Source organism: Lepisosteus oculatus, chromosome 10 (assembly GCF_040954835.1).
Source record: "Lepisosteus oculatus isolate fLepOcu1 chromosome 10, fLepOcu1.hap2, whole genome shotgun sequence".
NCBI classification, from domain to species: domain Eukaryota; kingdom Metazoa; phylum Chordata; class Actinopteri; order Semionotiformes; family Lepisosteidae; genus Lepisosteus; species Lepisosteus oculatus.
Genome location: NC_090705.1, coordinates 23,530,661 through 23,557,032, shown reverse-complemented (window position 1 = coordinate 23,557,032; position 26,372 = coordinate 23,530,661). Strand labels below are relative to the sequence as shown.

The 26,372-nt window shown below is 37.5% G+C and overlaps 1 protein-coding gene across 3 annotated transcripts in view; it reads left to right on the top strand.

Moving 5' to 3' along the window:
* Positions 1-26,372, top strand: part of epb41l4b (erythrocyte membrane protein band 4.1 like 4B) — a 155,530-nt gene that overhangs the window by 67,302 nt on the left and 61,856 nt on the right. For all 3 annotated transcript variants that reach the window (XM_015357282.2, XM_015357281.2, XM_015357284.2), the window contains 9 exons: positions 1,593-1,713; positions 6,500-6,587; positions 9,322-9,410; positions 11,031-11,100; positions 11,732-11,901; positions 13,121-13,230; positions 13,658-13,688; positions 18,755-18,788; positions 19,131-19,228. In XM_015357282.2, the coding sequence (XP_015212768.2) occupies positions 1,593-1,713; positions 6,500-6,587; positions 9,322-9,410; positions 11,031-11,100; positions 11,732-11,901; positions 13,121-13,230; positions 13,658-13,688; positions 18,755-18,788; positions 19,131-19,228 (811 nt within the window). The remainder of the gene's footprint in view (positions 1-1,592; positions 1,714-6,499; positions 6,588-9,321; positions 9,411-11,030; positions 11,101-11,731; positions 11,902-13,120; positions 13,231-13,657; positions 13,689-18,754; positions 18,789-19,130; positions 19,229-26,372) is intronic.

Below are 26,372 nucleotides of genomic sequence, written 5' to 3'. Positions count from 1 at the left end.
TCAATCTGAGTGACTCCTGCCTGGTTTTGCTGGGCACCAGCTCAGGAAGTGTTGCCATGGTGAATGTTCTAAGTAATGTTTTTTTTTTCTTTGAGTGCCTGGGTGGCAGTTTGCACTTTGGTCCCCTGCCAGGCTGGCACCTCTTCTCAGATGGGTTTCAGTCCAGTGATTTCATGACAGGGGTCTCCCGAAATACACGTTTTTTTGCCTCAGGGAATTCCTTTCTGGACTGTGTTTTTGTTGTTTTTTTCTCCTTTTAGAAACACTTAAACCCCAAAAACTTTTCTCCCTCTCCCTTATTCCTTGACTTTGTAATACCAGTTGCTAATGAAGACTGAAGATGTAAGGCTGTCTACAGAACTGAAGATCTAATGTGGAAGATCAATGGAGATTGTGTTTAGACATCCATGTCAGCTGGTTTTATTTTAATTGAATCTTATACTGATTGTCTTAACAAATGTGAAACATTCGTTTCTCCCTTTCTTTATTATTCCTATTTCTATATAAAGTAGAAACTTGAATTTCTGAAAGTGAGCTGTGTAACTGTAATTTTCAGTACCTTTCTCTATTGAGACTGGTAAAAACTTTAACACAGACCCAAATGAAGTGGTTGCACATGAGTAGTTATTTTTCAGTCTCTTTAAAGCCTTCATGTTTTTGAAACCATGTGTGTCAGCCTATAGACCAATGGATAGCAACCTGCTTTCACTGTTTTCATTTTTTTGTCTCTCTGCTCTAATCACATAGGCAGCTCCCTCCCAACAGTAATTATCTTTCCTCTGGATTTGACTAAGAAGGATATTATAGATACCTCAGTTCTTTTCCTGCTTTATTGCCCTACCTTTCTGGAAAGACTGAATGTTCAACTAGCCAAACAGCTTGCTGTTTCCTGGCAAAGACATAATACATTAACCAATGATAGATGTGTTTATCACTGTGATTATATATTTTCATTTCTTCTTTGTTTCAATGTAGAGACCATTCGGAGAGGTCATGTCTTAATGCTTAATGTGTTCTTTGTAATCTCCCATATGTCTGCTACAACACTGTGTCTGTTTCTATGAGGCTGGCACGTTCTGTTAAAGTAAAGACAACCATTGTCAGCATTGATGATTATGACCTTGTGATTAACATTACAGCAAGACTCTCTCGCTGACATTTCTTCTTCAATTCCAAGTGTTAATCTTAAGGATTCTTAAAAAAATCTTGCAGTACATCTTTTTTCCCATACAGCCCAGAAGCACTGAAAAAGGAATGCCAGATATTATTCAGCTATTAAATAATACAATGCAGAATAAAATTATCCAACAATATTGGAATGCTAACATAAACATTGGGCTCAGGCACAAACATACAAGGACAAAGTGGTTATACACAGATCTTTTTCCTCAGAAAGCACTTTCTTTCCCCAGATAGAAAGCAGATCCTGAAACATTCTTGATACATTTTCTTCTTTCAACTGTTGTGAAGCTGTGATAATGTCATTTCTTGTGTGGTTCTGAATAGGGATCAAAAGGAATGAAGAATGAAATGACAGGACATCAATTGTCTCCCTCTCTGTCTCTCTCCCTTGTTGCTTCTGTTCCTGCCAGCGGAGCTAGGTGATTGTGACCCCTCAGAGCACTCCCCTGAGCTGGTGTCAGAGTTCAGGTTCACACCCAAACAGACCGAGGCAATGGAGGTGGACATCTTCCAGAAGTGGGCAGAGTGCAGGTACAGTGTGGACTATTCCCTGGTCTACTACAGCTGCATGTGCTATAAAGGAGTTTTCAACTCTTGTGTCATCTGGCTAAATCTGTGACTACTTCTTTCCTTTTCTCTTCATTTTACTGCATTTGCTGTAATGGTGCAGTTCCAGGAAGACTACAAAAAAAAGAGGTCCCATGAATTACAATGTATTATAATACGATAATACTTTGATGTCGCAGACATTTGTTTTGCATCCAGGCAGATGTTTTACACATGCAGGGACTTACAAAAAAAGTTACAAACAGTACATCCAGTTGTGAGAACAATTTTGTGAACCCTTTGGAATCATCTGTCTTCTAGCATTAATTCTTCCAAAATCATGATCTGATCTTCATCTAAATAATAATAATAGATAAACATAATGTGATTAAACAAATAACACACATACAATTGACATTTTTCTTGTCTTTATTGAACACAATTCCTCACTTTATGTTTGCATCAAGGGATTCTAAAACATCTATTTGTTGGCACAAGTAGGTATTCTTCATGTAGTATAGGTAATATTGACCTGAACACTAGGAATGCAGTCACATTAGCAGTCACATCTATTAGGAACCTACTTTGTCATATTAAACTATTTATTTAGTCTTGTTTTTTTAATAAGCTCTTTGTGTATTATTTTTTTCTAATTCTCCTCCCAAATTGATTAATTTCGGACTGTGCTTTGCAGTGAAATAGTAAATTCATCCCAAAAGTTACTTGGTGTGGATTTCTTTAAGGATTTTTAATGATCCAGAACTGTCAGCAGAACCAAGAGGTCTAGACTGCACACTCCATTCCCAGAATCCTCTTGATTATTTAGTCCAGATCATGATCAAAGATCTTTGACTGCTTTGTACATTGACAGTATGTAGCTTTACTTCTTGAAAACTTCAATTTCTTTTGTGCTTAGAGAAGTGGTGTGGTTCTGTATTTTCTGAATCATTACGCCTCCCACCTTAGACTCACTCGTGCAAACACATCTAACACTAACAGAAGCAAATTTTTGCTGTTGACCCCTCTGACACACTACATAAAGTTACTGAAGGCTGCTGACTGCAAACTGACATCTGCTATATTCGGTCTCTGCCTTGGTCTTTTTGTATGTGTATTTATGGCTATGAGTGCACTTTTAGTTCTTCTGCCAGAATGTAGGCAGTGTTGTACAGTATTTATTAGCACCTAGAAGTGTAGCTGGAAATGCTAGCTTCCCACAAGAATAGTGTTGGGTTTTCATCAGCCGAGGGTAGAAAGACAGATCTCATTGAGAATGATAGGCGACAGATTGAAATAAAATTTAATATTTTCCACCACACAAGGTCACGAGGAACACAGTCAGTAGGGAAACAAATAAGGGCTCTCAGTCTGTCACTTCTTGCTGGTCACTGCTTTTTTAGCAAAAGGAATGATATTGATAAGCTCCAAGGCAGATCTCAGGAGCATCATATGTTTTTCTGCACTAACAGTGTGGTACAGTTCCATTTAGGGGTGTGGAGTTCTAGCGCAGTTTGCTGAAATAAGCTGTTATTTGCTTTATTCAGTTAAGTATACAGTATTATCTCAAAGATATTCATGAAACCACTGAATATGAATAACACTGTACTGTAGGTACATGTTAATTGGTACAATGCTGCAATGAGTCTTAAAAGAAAAAAAAACTTTCAACCAACAACTTTCTTTTTCTAGGCAGCTTTTGAAAGATACAGTTCTGCACATGTACTGTAAGTAGAGCTCAGAGGATACTGGTAGGAGGGAGAGGTCTGGGAGATTATCAGAAGCATGAGCTGCAGAGTCAAAGCTTGGCGAGAATTGCCAGTTTCATGAAACCCAGACATTTCTCCAAGCTGAAAGAGTTTTCTTGATCCCGGCATCTCAGTGAATCAGAATCCGTTTATTTTTTAATATGATGATGTATCATTAATCATCTTTTTTAGGGTGTAGCTGACACTTTAAATTTCTGAATGAGGCTAGTTTTCATGCATGGGCACTGTTAGTTTACTTTATTCCATATATGATATCTCCCAAACAGTTGTGAATATTAATTCTTTAGTATTGCTTTAATTTTACACTGAAACATTACCCTACACTGCTTTTCATGCGTAAACACTGTGGCCTCTGGCACTCATCATGTTTATCTTAGGAGATCTAAGATATTTTTCGCAGTGAGAGAGAGGAATACATAGAAAATAAGATACTGTATACATCGTCATATCAAGGGGAGTGAACACTCTCTCCTGAATCTTTTTTTATTAAATGTCTTTTGGAAATAAAAAATGGTTTCTGTTTTTTTAAAAAAACACTGTTGACATTGATAAAAGCAAGGTGAAATAAACAATAACAATTTCTTAAATATGCATGGTAGATAAAGCCCTGAATGAACTTCTTCAAAAACAGGTACTGTACATTAGGGGAATCTTTTAGTTGGTTAGTATGTTTAACAGCTGTTACCAGTGTGCGTTACACTAATTAACAAAGGTTAGAAAGATCGTATAACATTCAGAAATACTTAATTTCTCCAGTATGTTGGCCATACTTTCATACAATGCCTCATGAAAAATCAGTACGATGTATCATTAATGCATTGATTCATACAACGGATTGTCATACTGTGACACATGTAGTGTGGTACTGTTTTTATAACAAAGTTTAAAAGACCCCTCCGGACACACATCTCATTTCACTCACTCAGATTATCTCTAAGGATTATCCCAGGATAAGCCCAGATGGATGGTTGGTGCAATCAAAGGGGATTCCCTTGTACTGTAATAAATTCCACTAGTGGTTCCTTGCGATATATTCTGGTAAGTGTGTGTCTGATCAAGCAGGCCAGCCTCAGACACAAAAATGAGCACGATAGATCTTCTACAGGTCATACCCACCTTGTCAGATCAAAAGGAAAATATAAAACAGACTAGGCACCAGAGACTTTTTTAAATTTAATATTATTTGTATTGTATTATAATTAAGATTATAAAAAGTGTATTGCACTGAAAATATGAATTTGTGGTATGCAGAATATCCATATTTGACAGACATTTCACTGAATTGAATTTTATCCAAATACTTATGTACTTGATGTCCCAACAATTGTTCACCCATGTATTTGAACTAAGGAGACCTTTTTTTAATTAAACAGGGCCTTTAAGTATTGTATTTAGTGCAGGACATGACGTAAACCTACCTATAATCTGCACTTTGTGTGGAAACATACTGCTGTGTTGAACTTAATGTGTGACAATGCTGGGCAACAATACTCATCATATTATGCCGTTTGCCATTTTAAGTATAAAATACAATAATAAACATATAACAGGCAATTAGGATTAGGATACGTCAGGATCAGAAACCAGAAAGTCGCTACATATAACAAAACAACTTATGTACTTATGTACTGTAGGGTAATATATAAGAATAATGTAAACAGGTAAAGTTTGGGACCATTAGAGTGTAAACTTTACTCTTTTGACTTGTATCTGTTTCACTTGTAGCTACCAATAAATTGAAGGTTCCATTATAAGCACAAGTTATGTTACTAAATAATGTCATTTATAGTGAAATGACTTAAAAAGGAGAGTTAATATCCTTAAGGAATAATGTAATTGGATTTAGATACTTATCAACTTACAGTTCAGGCAGGGTATATATATGTAATGTACCTATTACCGATGAAAACGAATAGGTATAAATAGCATCACCAGCACCTTTCAATTTGTGGTCTCATCGAAATCAAGTCATTCACTTCTTCAGGGCAGATTTTTTTCTACGCACTTTTCATGCATTTAAAGTTAGCATTCAAACCTTAATTCACTGGTTGTATCAATGACGTAGTTTGTGTTGGCAAGACTTCAACTTTAATGCTGGGGTATAACAATTCATAATCTAAGTCAAATGTAACAGCATTGCTTACCAGAAGAACAATTTTTAAGGTCTGATTTTGCTCTTCACAATATTTTTTCTTTTCCGGAACAAAGCAATCCATAAGCCACTTACTGTACATTGCTATCTTGTAGTGCCTTAAAAAATGATGTAAGTGTGGAAAATGTTTACTTTTAGTTCATCATTTCATTAACAACACAAGTGCGAAACGATGTACGGTATAGGATGAAACTTTTCACAGTGATCGCCTGTGTCATCTTTTTTCAGTTGTATATTTGTGTGTTTTATATATATATACACTACATACAGTATATATTGTACATATAGATATATTTCCAAGTTTCAACTGACTAAAAACTAAGAGGGTGATATCATGTTTTGTACTGACTGAACTGAATTTAGCAGTCTGTGCCTGTAACGTGTACTCCAGTCCTCTGTAACTTGCACTGGCCCCAAGTAAACTTTAGAATAGACTTGAAGGTATTTCTGCATGTGTGAGGCACTGAATGGATAGACTTCAGATTATCCAGATTACGGTCTTAAAGTCCTGTCTTTTTTTGCTTAGCCATGCATAATGGATCATTTATTCTTGCTCTTGATTTGCTGTACTTTCTTCTTTCGGTTTGTTTTTGGTTCTGTTGTTTATTGAATTGTGACTGAGTGCTATGGGATTCTTCAACAGTGTTCATAGAACACAATCGTATTATTATGAACTTTGTGTTTTCATTTGAAACCTACCTCAAGCTCCCTACAATATTGTGGCTGAATTTGTCAAGTCTGGAGTACAGCAACAGGTTTTGGCAAAGTATGTCCCCAGCTGTCACAGGCCTGTGAACAGACATTCCTGAGGAAATTTCCCCTCTTTTGTGATTGTCATTGTTTTCATTTACAGAGGGAAGAGTCCAGCTCAAGCAGAACTGTCTTTTCTTAATAAATGTAAATGGTTGGAAATGTATGGAGTAGATATGCACTTTGTAAAGGTATGTATGATCAAATAATTTTCCCTTTTTCAATTAGAGCATGTTCATGCAGTCTGCTTCCCATGAATGTAATGTAGAAACTGGTGTGAACTTTTAGTTTTAGTACTATTTAAAAGTCAATTGTTTGTTTAGTGGACAGTGATTTTTTTTAAGAGAGTTCACAGTTAGAACATTTAACCAATTTAGGAAAGCGGGAAAGAAAAAAAACATCAGAATTGGCCCGCTATGGTTTCATACACTAAAGGACTCTAGTTGTTATTCTTAGTTTGTTTTGTTGTGCATTTGCTGGATCTGTCCTGATCCCAGCTCAGACATGACATGTAATGGAGATCCTCAGTGAAATTTTTTTCCGGACAAATTGCTTAAATAAACCAAATAGTAAGGCTGTATAATTCACGTCTCCCTGTAAATTTGGATCATTGGATGGTGCGCATACAGTAAGTCAGATCTTTTAAAGCTCTGATCTTACTGTATTTACACTAACAACAAAAAACGTTCCGCATATCTTTCAGGTTGGTGAACTATGAGGAATTTTTCCTTTTGCTTCCCTCTGAATTGTTTTTTGACACCTGCAAAATCCTCATACTAACCAGACACCACAAATATGATAACAGATAGATGCTTTGCAGTTCATGATTCTGATCATACTGCTGTTTTATTGTTTGCAGTGTCAAAATTCATAACTTCAATAAACTGGTTTGCTCATTCATTCCTGTTGATCATGTATTTGTGATTCTGTGACCTTTTATTCAGTATGAATTGCTTGATTGTTTCATCTTTAAACACAAATTGTTTTGACACTTGAACAACGATATGATTGTGTTACATATACACAGATCAACACAAGGTGGCATCCTCCTTTGAAATGTTGTCATTCACAAATATGTTAACTTCAATAAATATTATTCAGATGTTTTTATCAGTCACTTTTGTTTTTGAAGTTTGATACTGGCTAACAAATGGCTAAGTGAAATACAGTAACTGAGGTAAGATAGAGAACACACTTTTGAATCCTCATACAGTGCAGTTAAAATATGTAAGGTTGAACATTGGTAGGAGGTACATTACAATCTTGATTCTTTTTTCCTGTTTGGTAAATTTACAGAGGTTGCTGTGTCTGTGTTGTAAGAGCTGCATCACCTCTAGCATAATTAGCTTCATCATATCTATTCAGACTTTTCTAGACTGAGTACCATTCAGAGCTGGAGTATTTATTTTTTCTGAATTGTTAACATATGAGCTTTGGCTGGTGATGAGCAGATGTCTACTCTGTGGATCTTAAAGCACAACTTTAATTAGCTTATTCGTTCAAACCAGCGATCTGAATTAAAAAATTGAATTAACTTACAGTGCAGCTCTGCTAAATTAGATATGTCGAGGTTTTTTTTTAAATATCAACTCTGACAGGCCAGAGAAAAGTGGAGTGGACTGGTGAATGGTTTTGAAAATGTCTCCTTCGATCAGTGTTTTCCATTGTCTTTTTTCATCAAATTACAAGTGAAGTCAGGGTATGGTGTTGATGTTTTCTCTTCATATTGCCATGGTGATAACAGCATGTCCCTGTTTTTTGTGGTCCATGTGTTAGATGCTTTGCACTGGTGGCGGATCATATATTATTACCTGTGTGTTTGTATAAAAGTGATGAGCAGACTGCTAGCACCTACTTCTACAAGATAGATATTCAGAACATTATAGCTATCATTAAGCATTAAATCCTCTAAATGTCCACAAAGGTCTGTAATTGATAGAGTTCTCTAATGTATTATCTGTGGTCTTTTAGGTATTATATAGAGAAATCACAGCAAGATGTTTGTGTCTGGTGCTTCAAAGGCTAATTGAAACAATTCCATTTCCAGCTCCACAGTACACTGCCTAGCACTAATGTTGACCTTGCTCAAATTGAGATGATGTACAGTTAAAGGTGCTACAGTATATACAGTAATGGTTGTGATTATCATTATCGTTAGAAACTCTTTGCACTTCTGATTTCAGCAGACATTCTTACAGGCAGCAGTCCTCTCCTCTCTGGAAGTCCTGCCCAGATGATTACTAACATACCTCCTTAGATCAGCATTCTCTGATGCTATACAGCTTAGGAAAGCTTAGCGAGACTATCTTTAATGGATATATAGTATAATGACTTAATAAAATGGATGTCTTCTTCATTTATTGTAACTTCACATTAATAGAAATATTGCACACATGTAAAGTGTTTTTGTGTTAATTTTGCTGTTAGATATCCATGTTAGGTCAGATTTCATGTATTATCCATTAGACTTTTCAGAGATGCAGGACTTAACGGCAACAGCTTCTGATTTCCACATGGACACAACTAAACTGTTAGACAAAGCTTGAAGTGAACCTAAAAGTTCTTAGCAAATGTATCTGATTAAAGACTACTTAATAGCCTGTGCCGTATATTAAGCTTCATGGAGGGTGTCTTGATAATTTAAATTGCTCTCAGTTGTATACATTATTATTTACCCATTTATTTATTGACATTGTGTATTTAATGTTTTGAAAACACATATATGTGTACATTTTGCTGGGAAGCATATTTACAATGGCTCCACTTGGTATTTGTACACCTGATTTAGGCAAATATACAGCAGGGAGGGTCACAGCAGTATAAACAGACTTGATGCACAGCCCTGAATGATGCCTGTTGAATATTGCACAGTGCTTGCCAAAGCAGCTGCTACCATGACCTCCAGATGTCTGTGACTTTTCCCAGGGCAGAGACGGCTGTGAATATGCGCTGGGACTGACTCCAACTGGAATCCTTGTTTTCGAAGGGTCCAACAAGATAGGCCTGTTCTTCTGGTAACTGTTATTTTTGTCCATTGTTATACAGCAGTAGTGGGAGTGGCGATAAAAAATAAATAATCTAATTTTAGATGTTGCAACTGGTAGGAGTCTTGCAGTGAACAAAGGCGCATTGCTCTGAATTACTAGAACCCTGTGTGTAACGCACACCATCGTACTTGTGCAAGGATCCTGAAACCGTTTGCATTGCTCCCTATGCATATGTATGAAGCATGTTCCTGTTTATTTTGGTTTTTATTTGCCATTGGGCAGGTCTGGAGGCAAAGAAAATAATGCTGTTTGATCTCAATAGGAGAGAGATAAGCAGTCACAGATCACTGAATGCTTGTTGACAGTAGGTTTTGCAGGGCTGTCTTTACAGTCACTGGGTTCTGCATTTGTAGACACTTAGCACATCACCCCAGGAAGTGTACGTTTTTAATTAATCTTCCGGGGGTGCTTAGGTCCGAAATTTCTGCTGCACCAGTCTGTTGCTTCCCTTCATTTAACTATTGTTGTGTACAATATGTTTCCATATTTATTTTCTTCTGATAAATAGTCTGGAGTTGCCTAGTTAGTACTTGTCTTTTTTCATCAAGAGAAAAAAAATTATACACACCTTTGAACTATGTAATTATGTACACTTAGGTCTGACCTTCAGTTTGTGGCAGCATAGCCATATACTCATAATAAAAGGAGCGATTCCAGTCTGGGGTGTCTGTATGGAGTTTGCATGTTCTTCCTGTGTTTGTGTATATTTCCTCCTGTCTCCCAAAGTCATACTAATGGCTTTTCTAGATTATCCTTTTCTAAAAGGGTGGATGTGAAAGGGATTAATAGTTGGATGGGTTATTTATAAATATTCCCTGGGTTGTTCTTAGTCAGCACTGTCTGTGTGCTTAGAGAGAAACAGAACCACATGAACTGAATGTCCTCCTCTAATTTCTGAGGTTCTGAAAGTTTTTAAGATGATTAAGGTCAGGGCAATTTCATATAAGATGATGTAAAATACATATGCATGATGTATGCACTTAGAAGATAATATCAGTTTTTATATTTTGAATTGTAAATATCTTCATAGAAATTATATTTTAGGGTTTACCCGAAAACAGGTAGTATAATGAAAATTCCGTCCATCCATTTTATAACTGCAGGGGAGCTGGAACCCATCCTGGCAAGCAACGAGCACAAGGCAGGGTACACCCTGGATGGGACGCTAGTCAATCACAGAGTCCACTCAGACACAAACCACTCACACCAGGGCCAGTTGTCCCAGAAACCAATTAACCTACCAGTATTTCTCTGGATTGTGGGAGGAAACCGGATCACTTGGAGGAAACCCACATGAACATAGGGAGAACATACAAACTCCACACAGATAGCACAACCAAGGGCCCCTGAGATGTGGCAGCAATGCTAATTAATGATTGTACAAAAGTAGAGCAAAACGTATCTCAACTTGAAGGGTGCTTCTTTCCACTTAGACGCAGTTCAGATCCATAAACTGAGTTCATATTTAATTAATCTTTAAAAAATATCAATCGATCTAGAGAAGGAATCACATAATTGTTGAAATGTGTTGGTGTCCGGTAACTTCAGACAATAACTACTTTTTTATTCCATGTTTTGTGGTTTTAGGCCGAAAATCACCAGGATGGATTTCAAGAAAAGCAAACTAACTCTAGTTGTTGTAGAAGATGATGATAAGGTGAGAGATGTTTCATGATTAGAAGTAGTTGTAAATTGTCTGGTGTCCATTTTTCAGAAATGTGGTATGCAAAAGGTTGAAACATGATGATGTCTTAGAACAATGCAAAGTGGTTTCTATGAGTAGAGGTGTGTATTGCCATTGGTACATGTACATTGGAATTCTTATTCCCGCTGATCTCTCAGGACATACGCAGTACAGCAGACAACAGCACACATTGTAGACAGTACATTACAAACATAATAATAACAACAGGAACAATAAATATGCAGAAGTGAGGAAAAAAATATGGTGGACCATACAGAAAGTTTATAGTGCAGATGTGTATTGAATTTGAGGAATTGCAGTTAGCTGTTGAGGATGCATACTACTGTAGGGTAGACGCAGTATGTTGAAAGCAAACAGGCATTTAAGATTTCTCCCTTAAACCATTTGCTTGTAGGAAATCAGAGTAAAGTCAAATTGTCTGTGGTTATCACAGTAGATGATAAATGTAAAGTAACAATGAGCAAGATAGATTTACCTAGTGGCACACTGAGATTCACTCTAGTGTACTGTAAGTGTATTCAATGGTTTCACTCTCTGACGGTCAGCACATTTAGCTGGTTTCAGTATTGTCTCTTTGTATCAGGGTCGGGAACAGGAGCACACTTTTGTGTTTCGGCTGGACAGCGCCAAGGCCTGCAAGCACTTGTGGAAGTGTGCAGTGGAGCATCACGCCTTCTTCAGGCTGCGGCAGCCAGCACATGGCAAGAGTGGCAGAAATGACTTTGTCCGTCTGGGCTCCCGGTTCAGGTTCAGGTGAGGGGCAGGCAGTCGGGTAGTTTTTTCTGTGTCATGTTGGAATCTTCCATTATTTTTCATTCTTTTGTCCAGATTTGGAAATGATTAATTTTTGATCAGCTGAATAATACCATGACCCTTGTACCAAGGAGGGAGTGTGAGAACCATATGTACTTTTTTGTTCGAGCTTCCTGCCAGTTTGTAAAGGGAAGAGTTTGCATTGATTGGAAGAGCGATACATCTTAGAAATAATAAAAATGGACTGTAGGCTAACAACAGGATAGCAGAAAAGGGGTTTGACAAATACATGCAGCCAGTACACTAATTTAATTAACTATATTTAAACTTGTATCCACAAATCCAAATTATTAAAGTATAATGGCCTTTGTTCCAAGATGACAAAGTTGACTGATGAATAAATAAAAAGTCTGAGAGTCTCTTGATAGAGATCAGTGGACAAGGGTGGTAAATAGCCCTTGTGCTGCTCAACAAATCGTGTGCCACAGCCTGGGGAAATTAAGTCAGGGGCAGAACATGGCATAGTCCACGATGCCTGTGATGACTTGACTGCACAGCTCGTGTTTCATGCCACGTGTTTGCCTTTACTGGCTCTGCCATTCAGGAGCCTCTTGTTTGTCTTTTGGATGTGCGGCATTTATTAATGGAAAGAACCAGGTCATGCTCAAATGTTAGGACATTTTGCAAATTGTATGAAAATCGTATCGTCAAATTAAAATCAACAAAAGTATTTGCATATGATGCTGAAATCATGATAGACGACTTTGCAAAACGTTTGTTTTGCCCACAGCAAAACATTACCATAAATAAGAATATTGTAAGGTGTGATTTGTTAAAAAGGCAAGCTATACAGTTCAAGTATAATAAAATAATTTATTCACTGTTAAAACCATAGACTTTTTGCAGATAATGATCATTGTCCTCTAGTTTTTTTTAAGAATCTGTTCTCTTCCACAAGAGCATGTCATTTGGTCCAACTTTTTGTTGTCCAAAAATGTCATGCATTAGCTCACTCAACATGGCTTATTTTTTGTATCCTTTTAGGTGTGTGTGGCAAAGTGCTTATCTTTTATTCAGCTCTGATAGCAACAGCTTAATTCACTCTGTCATGTGGGTTTGCTCTCTGTGCTGAGTGTGAAGTGGAAGGTTGGTTTAACCTGACTGGTCATGTTAGACTGTAACAGTAATATTTACTGGGTACGTGTGTTGCATGTTACAGTGGAAGAACGGAGTACCAGGCAACTCACGGCGGCAGACTGAGACGCAGAAGTACCTTCGAGAGAAGGCCTAGCAAACGTTATCCCTCACGGAGGCAGTCCATGGTGAAAGGTACCTTGAATGCAAACGCCTCCCTTTTTTGTATTAATGACCACTGTCAGATATAAGGTGTTGTCCTGGTGCTGCCCTGGGTGTTGTTGAAGGGTATTATAGACAGTGTTGGCGTTTGTAGAATCATAATGGATGTACATCTTCTGATGTACAAATCTAAGGCACTGAGCAGCATAGTGATTAGCTGGAATATGATCATTGCAATTCAAGGCTGCAAACCCTTAAAACTTAAAATGACATAAACGTTAATGGAGTTACACTTATTGGAATCTCAGAAGATATGAAGTCATATTTCTTTCACCTCACAGATGTCAAATACTTTTATTTGGTTAACAGGACTTTTTGCTTTTTTTAACATATTCCCTCCTTAGTGTCAGAAAGTGTGATTTTGTATCAGATTGGTTAAAAACCTATCCTTCTTTTTTAGGGCTCAACCCTGTGAAAACTGTACACCTAAGGTAAGATGTGCACAGAAATGCTTTGTTGGAGAAAACAGAACTTGTTTTAGACCATTAAGAGGGAGAAAACAAATGGAAAAGGTTACATTTTGCCCAGAGTGTCTTTATGTAAAACATGTAATTACATAAAACACTACTAAATCAAACAAGGAAGCAAGGAGATGTACTGAATGTTAAAATAATAGAGCTGTGATGAAAGCATATATGTGCATTTGTTGTTCATTACTGGTAATTTAGGATGTCCAGTGCAACTGTCAGATTTATTCCTTTTGTTCAGATTGTTTTAGATAAGCACAGTGCATTGCTTAAGTAAACCTAAAATGAATGCTAACAGAGATTAACTGTGTAAACACATCTTGACCACTACACAGTGCAGTTTCTGTAATCCCTATTGGTTTCACAGTCTTTTCTTAATCATACTTCTGTATGTCATCCTTATTAAAACAATGCCCTACTGCACCTAACCAGTTATTAATTTATTATAGGTCATTGTGATGAGTACAATCAATTACATAATTTCCAGAGCCATAGCCTTTAGCTAGTTCCTTTTCCTTTATGTACGCTATTTGTTGTGCATATTTGCAAGTTGTTCTTTAAGAATCCACATTGAATTTCTAGTGCATTCCTAATTTTTTTTCCCTTTTCATCGCTTGTTTTTCTTTAATCCCCAGTCCTTCCAAATTACAGCATCTCCAAATCAATGCAACATTAAGGAGATTAATAGTTGTGGAAAGTTACACTCATGTCAGGCGTTACGATTATTAATGAGCTGGATTAATGGGCACTTTTAACACATTGTTCTGCCACTGATAAGTCTTACTCAGTGAGACATATTCTTTTCTAATGCAGGGTAGTCAGTGTTTTCAGGCGTGATGATACACTGCATTCAGGGTAGTATTCTTATCTAAATTAGTGGGTGCTACATTCTGCTAAACATATAAAAAGCTGGGCTCCTAATGGTAAAGACAGGGGCTTTTTAAATATATGCATAATTTTAACCCTTCAAGGAAGAAACAGTAATTTACTAATAAAACCTATAGTAACCTTATAAGAAACGCACAAAAAACATTCTTGTTGCAGTGGAAACATATCAGCTGGATTATATTAGAAAGTACTGTATTTGCTTAGAAACTTCAAATGTAATAGAAATGAGTGTATTTTTGTTGTAGTGCCCATTCGTGTAAAAGGGTAATAAAATTATTATCAGCCTGACGTCTATTGCATGTAAGGTTATGGAACTTTAATTACAACTACACTAGAGAATCACTTATATCAGATAAGGATCCTAGAGGAAGCATGGATTTTGAAAAGGTACAGTAGTTCTTGCATAACCATAACTGTAGTGGATATATACCGAGCATATGATATGGTTTATTTAAATTTTCAGAGGGCTTTTGATAAAGTTCTCCATAAGAGACCACTATATTTGGTAGTCATTTTGGGAAATATGCGTCCTTAGATTGAGAATTGGTTAATGGATTGAAAATGCTGAGAATAGATGAGGGGTGAATGCTCAGATGGAGCAATGTAATTAGCAATTGTAATTAAATTACCAATGGGATCTGTATGAACATCACTTCTACTCTTAATTTGTATCAGTAATCTAGATTCTTGTATAGTTACTAAATTAATGAGTCAAGTTTGGCACATAATATCAAATTAGGAGAATTATAAAAACTGACAACGCACATTAAGTTCAGCAACATTTAGATAAAAATTCAAAACTGGACAGACACCCATCAGATGCAGGTAGCAAAAGAGCATAAACTTTGTGTACAAGATAAAAAAAAGTTGAGCTAGAAGAAGCAACTTAAGGAAAAGCCTTTCTTGTTTATGTAGATGCATCATTTACATATGTTTAGACTTTTTTTGTCTGTGCAAAGAATTAAGCACTTTTAATGGTTACTGGAAATGTGTAATAAAAGTTAAATTAAAGGTTATACTCAGATCTAACAAGAAAAATAAGGTTTGCATGTACAGTACCATGAGACTAGTGCTTCTTCCTACCAGAACATGTCTTCACACACATTACAACTCAATTTGCAATATGGTTTTAACTTTATCAGATTTAGGGGTATATACGTTCAATAAGACAAATCTGTTTGTCTGTTTTATTTTTGTGATGAAGAGGGATTGTGTATGCCACACTGGGGCACAAGTGCACGATCAGAAGAGCCATCCACTCACAGATCCAAGGTGCCAAGTTTGAATCTGGCCTTGGGCATCTGTGAAATTTGCATGTTCTCTCCTAGAGACATGCTGGCTGGGTTTGATTAGCCGTTGATAATTGGAATTTCCTCCCTGATTCTGCCAGGGCCTGGTGTTTTTTCTAGGGGAAGAGCGGTCCTGCTTTGTGCCTTTTGCTTCTTGGATAAGTGGTATGGGGACGCAGTTCACCATGAACTTTTACTGCAGTACCATAGAAAGTTTCCTCACTAGTGGCATCACTGTGTGGTACAGCAATACTACAATGCATGACAGAGATGCATTGCAAAGGGTTGTGGCAACAGCACAGGGGATTATAAGATGTGATTTACCATCAATTTGCGAGATTTACACCATCCACTGTCGCAATAAAGCCCAATCCATCATTCAGGATCCCTACCATCCCAGCCACAAATTATTCTCCTCCCTGCACTCTGGCAAGCGGTACCACACTATTAAAGCAAGGACCACTAGACTCAAGAACAGTTTCTGTCCCACTGCAGTACACATCCTCAACAGCTAACTGCAGTGGCTCAGACTCAATACACATCTGCACTAGGCATTTTTTGCATGGTCTACCATGTTTTTTTTCTCACTACTACATATTTAGTATTCCACACAATATTTATTGTTCCTTTTGTTATTATTTATTACATTTGTAAGGTACTGTCACCATTGTGTGGTGTTGTCTGTTGTGCTGTGTATGTCCCTAGAGATCAACAAGAATTCCAGTGTACTGTACATATGGCAATAAACTACTCTACTACTCTCTTTACTCTGCTCTACCTTGTCATAACCATAAGATAAGCAGCTTTCTGATAATGGAAAGATGGATGATTAAATTGAATGGTTTTCAAAGTTAGAAATTCTATTTTTAATCTGCATTGTTTCTTTAAAAAATACTCAAAAACGTATCCAGTGAACAGAAGCTCGGTTTATCTGTATGCTGTACAAGGCATTTTTCAATGACCTGGAATCAGCAGCCCGAGTGTAATCTGAATTATATAGCTCTGAAGAGTATTTAAAAATATAATGGGTCTGACTTCAAATGTGTAAATTGTCAAAAGGTGGATCTCTTGAAATACGTATTTGAATGGTCATTCTTCTAAACTCTATGCTTTTATGCTAATTATAGAAGAATAGTACTATATCAATATTGTTTTATATAAGTGGGCAAAATAATGGGAACACCAGGCAATATTAGAATTTCTATTAACTAATAAGAAGTTGGGCTACCCTTTGCCAACAATTTAAGTCTTTCTTGGAATAATGTTATAGATGTTTTGATCTGTTTCTGGTGGGATATTGGACCACACTTTTTGAGTTGTTTGAGTTGTGAAGGCATGGAAATGTACTCTGCACTCCTATATTCCAAAATGTCCAGTTTAGATCTGGTGATTAGGGAGGTCACGAAGGTGTTTTACTTCATGCAGGTGTTCATGAAACTTTCTTGAATCGTTTAGCAGTGTGTTTAGGGATGTTATTATCTTGGAATTTGGGAATATCTTGAGGAAACAATGTTTGCACCATAGAGTGCACCTGGTCACCTAAAATGGCTTCCTTCTAGGTAAGTCTACCATACAGAGTAAAAATTGGACCCGGTGACTCCCACAAGATGGCTGCCCACAACATAACAGATCCAACACCGTGTTTAAAAGGAGGGAACATTGTGGGTTGAAGGAATCTAGCTTTCTCCAACCATGAACCCTTCCAGATTTAGGAAAATGAGTGAAAGACAGCCCATTAAGCAATAATAATTTCTTCCTCTGTTCAAAAGTCAAGCTTTTGTGCTCATTACACCAGATTATGCATTGCTGTACATTTTTTCCAAATGGCAGCCCTACCATTAATATCAGCTTTGTTAAGTTCAAGATGTAAAGTTTTTGTTGTGTGTAGGTTCAGTTCTGTGGTTATTTTTGAGGCCATTGTTTTGTTGTCTTTAGCAACTATCCCGTCTGTCTATCCCTGTCTGTGAACTTCAACTTACAACCACTGTTTCTTTATCTTGATGCTGTTTTCCCTTCTTTGGCATATGCCATCATGATTTTTGACACTGTTCCCCTGACACATTAAATCATTTTGCCATTTCTGTGACAGATGCACCGGCAGTTTGGGCACAGACTACTTGACCTCTTTCTAAGTCTGTTATCATCTCTCATGTTGCCTTAGAAACTCGCATATTAAAGTGTTGATATTAAGTTGACTTTTTTAGCAGAAACATCTGGGTAAAGAGTATTGAAATTAATATGAAACGTGTAGAATCCTTTTTAAGTGAGTTTTAGTTACTTCAAACTATGAGTTCTGTTTCGTTAGGAGTTTCCATTGTTTTGTCTACCCATTGTGTGTATATTCAGGTACAAGCTGGAGGAGCATTTTCTTCACTCTAGCTTTTTGTTATCTTCTGTTTAAATTTTCCTCTGAAGTTATTTCCTTTCACTCAGTTTAATTCTGTGTACTGTCCCCTTTTTTGAGCCGAATTCAGTGTTTCGTTACTTCTGTTGAGGCGATTTGCTACTCTCTCTGAAAGAAACAGCTTGAGCCCTCCTCTCCATTCACTTCCATGTGGTGTTTTTCTTTTCTCCTTCTGTTCATTTACAGACAGGCCCACAGTGCTCAGTGTAAACTCATCCCCGCGGGAACGTAGCATAATTATTCTAGAATGAGTACTGGTAGACATTAGATATCAGTCTTGTTATTGTTTACGAAAGACACGCCCAACAGCCCACATTCTCTCCACTTTTGGGATTTGTAGGCTAAAAAAGTCATTTGCTTTTTGCCTCCTGCAGTTTACTGAAATAAACTTAAAAAGATTAAAACCAATTAAATGACACTTAAAACCTTTTTTTTTCTTTTTTTTCCAGTGCTCAGACAAGTCCCGACCCCACCCTTTATCCGGTGAGAACTTTGACCCAGATTTTATTGTTGGTGGCAAATGATTTACCTCTTGTGCTTGTTGTCGTGTTTTCTTTTCTAATTTTAATTTTCTGAGTCATGAAAGCTAAATAGAGGTGTCATAACAAATTCACATTGTTCTGAGGAATCTGAGCTTCAGAATTAGACTTTGATAAAATTATTATATAACTGTGTTCTTCATTGTTTAGATGAAAACCCTAAATATGAGGTTTGTTCAGTCTTTTAAGGGAGGAAGAACGCTTTGCTTTCTTTTCTGTGTGACGTTCAGGCAAACACTGTGCATAAGCATCTGTAGTTCTCAACGTGTTCTTCTTTTTCCTTCAGTACAAACAGAACATTCCCACAAGCCATGAGCAGTGGCACCCAACTCACACCCCTTTACCAACACACCTGCAGCATCCTGGGCACACAGGCAGCATGAGGTAAGGCCCCTGAAACTGGGCGACAGGGCAGATATCCCAGTCCAGCCCCCCAGGTACCTCTTTTTCTTTATTTAAAGGTCTTGGTCGCTTCTGAGACCTTTTGCTATAAGACATACTTTAGCTAAGGGTTCTCCAGCCCTTTTCCTGGAGAGCCCCATCCAGCAAGTGTTATAGGTCATCATAAAACCTCCAACTTTCCGAGACTTTGTGCAGTTTAATTCTGACCAGTTAAGAAGATAATTTAAGTAATTTTGAGATCATTAGCCCTATCGACCATAAGCCCTAAAGGACCAGTTCTTTTAATGTAAACACATTTCATGTTTGATTGATAATTTACAAGTCTTCCTAAATTTTAGGAAAAGGTGGCCTATAAGACAAACTGTGCTGGAGCTTTCTAGGATCAGGGTTGGTGGTCCCTACTTTATATTGACTCCACGCTTTCTGGTGCCAGACCTGCTCAGTACATGTGCTTCTAATCAGTAGAGGGTGGTGGGTGCTTTAAAGGGCTGCTGTTTAAACAGTTTTTGTACTGTGCAATCAAGCTCACTGTTTTCCTTGAGTGAGGTAGTATTTTGGTTATTCGATCACCGTGATAGCGGGTCTGCCGGGCTAAAGGGAAACCATAAAGGCGACTCACTGGTTTTTCAATTAATCCCATTGTCATCATGACTTAACAAGGCGAAGATGTGCAAAATATAAACAGAAATGTTTTAAAATTCTGAAAAGGCAAATGAGCCAGCCACACATTGCATGTGTGGAATTTACGCCTTGTAAAGATAATGTATAATGTGAAAATAGTGCAAAGTGGAACTATGGGACTTTAGGTCTTGTGAATACATACCTTATTATAAAGGGCACAGATGAAGTCACTGGGGGTGTTAAGTTACACTTTGCTACAAATGAAAGCAGATATGTAGAGAGCAGGGGACTCAGTACTTTTACCTCAGACAACACAGGAAATATAAACAATTTATTTGCTTTCTATTTTTCCAGAACAATCCATCCAGCTAACAATCCATCTGGCGAGACACTTCTTATCACAAAGGCAGTCTCTTATAGAGTTACAATACAGAATGAGTGAATTCAGTCATTCTCATAGATAATAAACCACATGGTGCACACATGTGGGTGCCATGAGGCATGAGACTATTTTCTGTCCTATATTTTCTGGAGGAGTACCTATTATATTAATGACAGGTCTGTACATTGGAATTTCATTGACTGAGGGTGCTGGTTGTGCTGAACCTAAGGACTTTGGTGATATGGCTTTTACCCACATAGGAATCCAACCTGCTAATATCTTACCAGCAGAAAACCGTAAAACCACCAAAGTCTTGTCTCGTCTCAAAGGATTGAGAGCTCGTTACTGAATAGAACAATGTGTTTACAGTAATTTGGTCTATAAATGAGGATCCCTGAAATGTCTGCTTATGGACTGAGGTGAATAGTGCAGACTGATAGTGCTACGCTGTGAGGACTGATGTACAGTTGAAAAATAGAACGAGTGTTCTGGGAAGCTGGTCTCTTATTTGGTGAAGCATAGTAGTTGCCTTTCTCTGTTCAATAAAATCCCAGTGATGGTGCTTGTTTAGTTGTTGGTGTTGTTGGTGGTTGGGTACCTGTTCAAGTAAAATGGTCTAAATTTGTTGGCTTCAGACACTGGGCATTGGAGTGGGTAAAGGTAGTTGTTCAGGTTTGTGTATCAGTGATGGTTTGGTTTGAATGTGCTCTTCTTGGTGATGTCTTTCCTAATGTCTTGCCAACACCCTGGAGTTTTGCAAAAAATACCTGTTTCCTCTCACATCAGCTGAGACCTACTGTATTTGCCCCGACATCCTACCTCTGCCATACAGTGGCCTGTTGACATGGAAAACTGCACTGTAACTGCCAAGGAGTAAAATGTAACAATATGTAGTATATAGGTGTTTTTATATTCTGGTCATATAAAGATAGTCAGAATTCACAGACATATGGTGCTGAAAATAGATGAGCTTACTGCTCATAAACATTAGATATCGGGCCTTTGGGGAGAAATCTCCTTTGTTTCATCTCATTGCACAATTTCGTTCCTCCAACACCTCTTCTTTCACTGGGGCTCAGCAGGTGCAGCTTTTTGTTCTTAAAATATGATTTCTGCATGATCTCCCCATCTTTGCCTATGTGCCTTTTGGTTCTTGGTGCATAAATGCATCCTCAGCAAATTTCAAAAGCATAACAGAAGGAATCGGCTTGCCTTGGTCCTCACCTTCTCTGCTTCTTTTTGCTCTTTCATTGCATTCTTTCCACTGCATGGCCAACGTGATCACAGCTGTCCTCGGACCCCGCTTGCCTAAGACTTTCGCAGCCTTTGTTAATCTAATACTAACTGCTGACTGTGCGTACGGTACAGGCAGCCCCAACCGGATGAGCAGAGAGCATGCATGTCCCCCAGCAAAAGTGAGCAGGACCACAGATACATCCTGGAGCAGAACCGCAAGAACTCTGGAGGGGCGACCAGCGTGATTTTCCACGACAACGTCATGACAACACTGTGATCGCCTGCGTGCTTGAAGGGTTGCAAGCACAGTCGGCCACTCCAAACTATAAAGCTGCTCTGCGCATGCGTCTCATCACACACCATGCCATGCCACACCAAGTCCTGTTACAGCCACTCATACCTGCTAGAAAATAGAAGAAATAACAGGACGGGGACATTACAAGAACAGGAAACGCCTCTGAGCGCTCAGTGTTTGCAGATATGTTTTTATAGTTCTTATCAGTATTTTTATGAAAACTACAAACATGAATGTTTTAATAAGAGATTTTACTGTTTTCTAATGCTATGTGGGTTCTAGAGGAGGTTATTTGGAAATGTCTAGGTGTTTTACTGATTGTATGCTTGAACTTTAATGTGATGGTCTGGTGTTTTCCACTGAATACATTTTAAATTTAAATAAGGTGTGTTGAGTTCCTAAATAAGGTTTGTTGTTTTACAGTACTGACTTGTTTTTGATTTTTGATCAAAATGTTGCATTTTCTTGAAAATGTTACCCCTATTTAGCGCAAGATGCCTTTTACAAATAGAAACTTTGTATATTTCCTGAAAAAAAGGCTCCATGATCAAACTGATTTTAACATTTATATATGGTTTTATAACAACAAACACTAGTTTACAAACTGCTGTATGAAGCAGATACACAATGTATTGTCCTGCTTGACGGGTTTAGATTGTCATTCTCATTGAACTTCTCTTATTTTAAATGTTAAGGAAGATTTTTAGAAACAAATTGCAGTGTTGTAAGAAAAAATCACTTCACAGGAAACATGGTGAAAGCAGAAATGTATTTTGTTTGCAGAATCTAATAATTGTTTAGGTACTATTTAAGCTCAGTACAGTTTTGACAGGTTTGATGGTTATGGGCACATAGATGGTTTTCCTCTGGTGGCTGTTTTCTGTTCTGTTAAGTGAATTTTATTATTTTTGTTTTTTTTTCAATGTACTGTAGCTCTTACTTGTGCAGTGCTTTATATAATACAAAAAATCATGTCATGTTCAAAATTAATGTTACCAAATAATGGTTGCATATAAATTAGAATCTTTAACTGCACTGATAATAATTCATATTACTATAAAGTCATATAGTGTTTGTCAGAATACACCCCCCAATGTTTGTTTTGTAGGAGGGGCCCCAATTCATCCACCACTGAAAGCCCATCTATCTGGGAGACTCTTGGTACAGTAGTTACTTATCCGCCAGGTGTTCCACTACACAGCAGATCAGGTAGGGAAGTGTGAAAGAGGGAAGTTTAGGTATGCCTAGGTTTGTCTTTAAAGACCAAGTAGTAAGGACTCTGGTTTAACATCTCATCTAGTAGGTGGTATCATCTACATAGTATCCCCAATCACCAGTCACTGGGCCACTGGTTTCTGAAAATTCTGAGGTCTAGAGGAAGAGTGCCATCTGCTGGGTACTGTAACTTCGCCACAGTGTAGTTCTCCTTGGAAGTCTCCAGCCTAGCTCTGGCCAGACTCAGCCTTGCTTAACTTAATCGGATAGATCAGGCTACAAGATGGCAACCCTGCTGTTGTAAGAAACTAAGCTCTGATAAGTATAGAGCACCTTTTTGTTATACAGCAAATTTAGTCTGAATTTTAATTAATGCCTTCATCCTGGATTGAGGGGCACAACAGAATGTTTATTGCTGCTCAGATGTCTACATGGTGTTCAGAACTAGCTATTGAAAGACACAGGCTTTGTTGATTGTATAGCCAGGTACATCTTCAATGTTTTTGCTTTTATACAGTAGTACAAATAAGTCTGTGTGAAACAGAAATATCAATTGTTTGTATAAAGTCTTAAATTGTGTGTCTTAAATTGTTTAAGAATCTTTAGAATTTTAAATATTTTTCAATAAAGTGAATAGCTGCTACAGTCCGTAATTGCCTATATAATAAAGAAATGTTTAAAATGATTTCTTGCATGTGAACAGAATATACAAAGATCATTGGCTTCACTGTTAAGCTGCTCAAGCTGTTTTTTTTTTTGATAAAACAGTTTACAAGTTAAATATTTAGAATGTTCAGCTTATTTTCCTTCATCTTTTTAGTTTGCTATTGCATTTTGTAAATTATTAACATCGTGTCAGCAAAGATGTGGAGTTAAATTCAGAAATATATCTGTATTTGTTTGGTTATTACAAAAAATGAAGTAACAGTGCTTAAGCTCGATATTTTTATCAAGACTTGGGGGTGTGTACAGTTGTCTTCATTCAGTTCCTTCCATACAGTGTGGTGCATTGAGATTTTATGGTTTACTGGATTCACAACATATTTGACCTTCATCTAGTCCTCACCGTGAGCTTGGTCTTGAAGAGAGTTTCTTACGACAGCCACTCCTGGGTAGATTGACATTGGTCTTGTATTTTGGAGATTATCTGTCTTACCAAGGAATGATGGAATGTGTATTTTTGAAAATGGCTTTGTAGCACTTCCCAGACTGATAAATCAGCAGCAATGATTTCTCTGAGATTTCCTTTGATCTGGACATGATGTGTTACTACCAGACTGCTATGGACCAAACTGACAAACTTTCTGATTTGACAGATGGAATCACTTCCTGATGATCAACTAATCATTTGCACATATTTAAGTACACCTGATTCTACACTACTTTCTTAACTGAGATGGTGAAACTAAGGATGCACTTACCTTTTCACAAAAGATATTGAATGCTAGCTGATTTTTTTAAAAAAATAATGACAAAATATAATTTTTGTGTATTATTTGTCAAATGATGTTACTTTTTATCTGCTATTAGGTCTTGGTGAGGATAGGGTGAAGTAAAATACTGTCAACTTGCAACTTAGCAAGGGTTAGGGATTTTGAATAATGCGTAAAGCCAAATTTACGTGGTACACTTTTACCCTATAACCCTTATAAAAGCGTCCTACTAACCTCTTACGGTAATTCAGGATATTAAATATAACTATAAAAACATTAATAAAACTAAATACAAAAAAACAGCTTCACAAATTTGACTCTTGCGCTTTTTGTCACAAATTCAGGATTGATTTTGGACATATTTCTGAGTGAAGCTGGCCACTGATATGCCACCTCTGACCTTTTCTAATATTTCAATTTTTTCATTCATTGAAGTCACTAATCATTGTTTCTTCTTTTCACCACTTGATGCACTACTTGACTTTCCCTATAGTTTAGGTTTCACATTTAGGAGCCATAGTTTAGGGTTCACATCAGAGTTTTCTCACAAAAAGAAGAAAAATGCAGACACTGATCACCACAATTCTATTCTATGGCAGAACACAAAAGTACTGGTGCTGGGTCACTGAGTGGGAGAGACAGGGAGAGAAGACTCACTTCATGGGAGACGACTATATAGGCTCCCTAACCAGCTCTCTTGGTAAATGTTTCAGAGAATAAAGCATTTTTCAGATCATTTTTATTTTTGTGGAGCAGACTGCATAAATCTGCGAGCACATAAGTTGTGAGTCGACTGTATGCATCATACTGTATGTTTAATCATAAAATATTATTTACTTTTCCACCGCTAAATTTACACAGTGCCTTGCAAAGGTGTTCAAAACCTGAATGCTCAACCAGAAGACTTCTAAAATAAGTTACAATAAAGGTCAGCAAAAAGTAATGAGAAAAAAACTGAAATATGCTGATTGCATAGGTATTCAGTCCCATGAACAATGGTGGAAGCACTTTTGGGAGCATTAAATGCCACAGATCTCTTTGGGTAAGTCTTCCAACTTGGCACACCGGCTTGGTGCAATTTTCTGCCAGTTCTTCTTTGCAGGGCTCTCATGTTTCTTGGGGATCACTTTAGTCTTTCCACAACATCTCAATATGATTCAACCCAAACCTTTGAGTGGCTACTCAAGGACATTCAGCTTTGTGTCATTGTCCGGCTGAAAGGTGATTTGTTTCTCTATGGTCCCATTAGTGTTGACAAGCTTCTCAGTCCCTGCTGATGAGAAGCAGAGCTATAACACAGTGCTGCAACCACCATGCTTGACAGTAGTGATGCTTTTCATTGAGTAATGCACTCTGTTGGGTTTGTCAGATGTTGACCTTTGGCTTTCAATTTTGTTTTGTCTGAGCACAAAACCATGTGTGCATCATCACTTGACTACAATGTGGGATTTAAGAAACTTTTTGTCGGTGCCATACAAGCCCTCTTTATGGATTGACCAGGATATCAATGACCCTTGTACATTTTCTCCCATCTCATCCACTGATCTCTGTAGCTCTTTCAAAGTTCCTACTGGCCTCACAGTGGCATCCTTAAACATCCTTCTTGCCCAGCTGCCTAGTTTGGAGTGACAGCCTTAATTGAAACAGTGTCTGGGTGCTGACAGCTTCTTAATTATCAGCAGCACCATGCACAAAGATATAATAAGCATCTTTGAAATGTTTTTATAGCCTTCTACTGATCTGTGCTGTTATACAGCTTTATGCTTAAGTTGTTCTTGGGGCTTTTCCAGGTTGTCTTCATGGTTAAATCTTTCCTTGAAATTCACTGTCTGTCTGAGGAACCTTACAGCTTATTCTGAAACCATGTGATCAACTATTAGTGCACAAAGAAAGGGGCCATTTAACTAATTTTGTGGCACATTTAAGGAAATGCACCTTAATTAA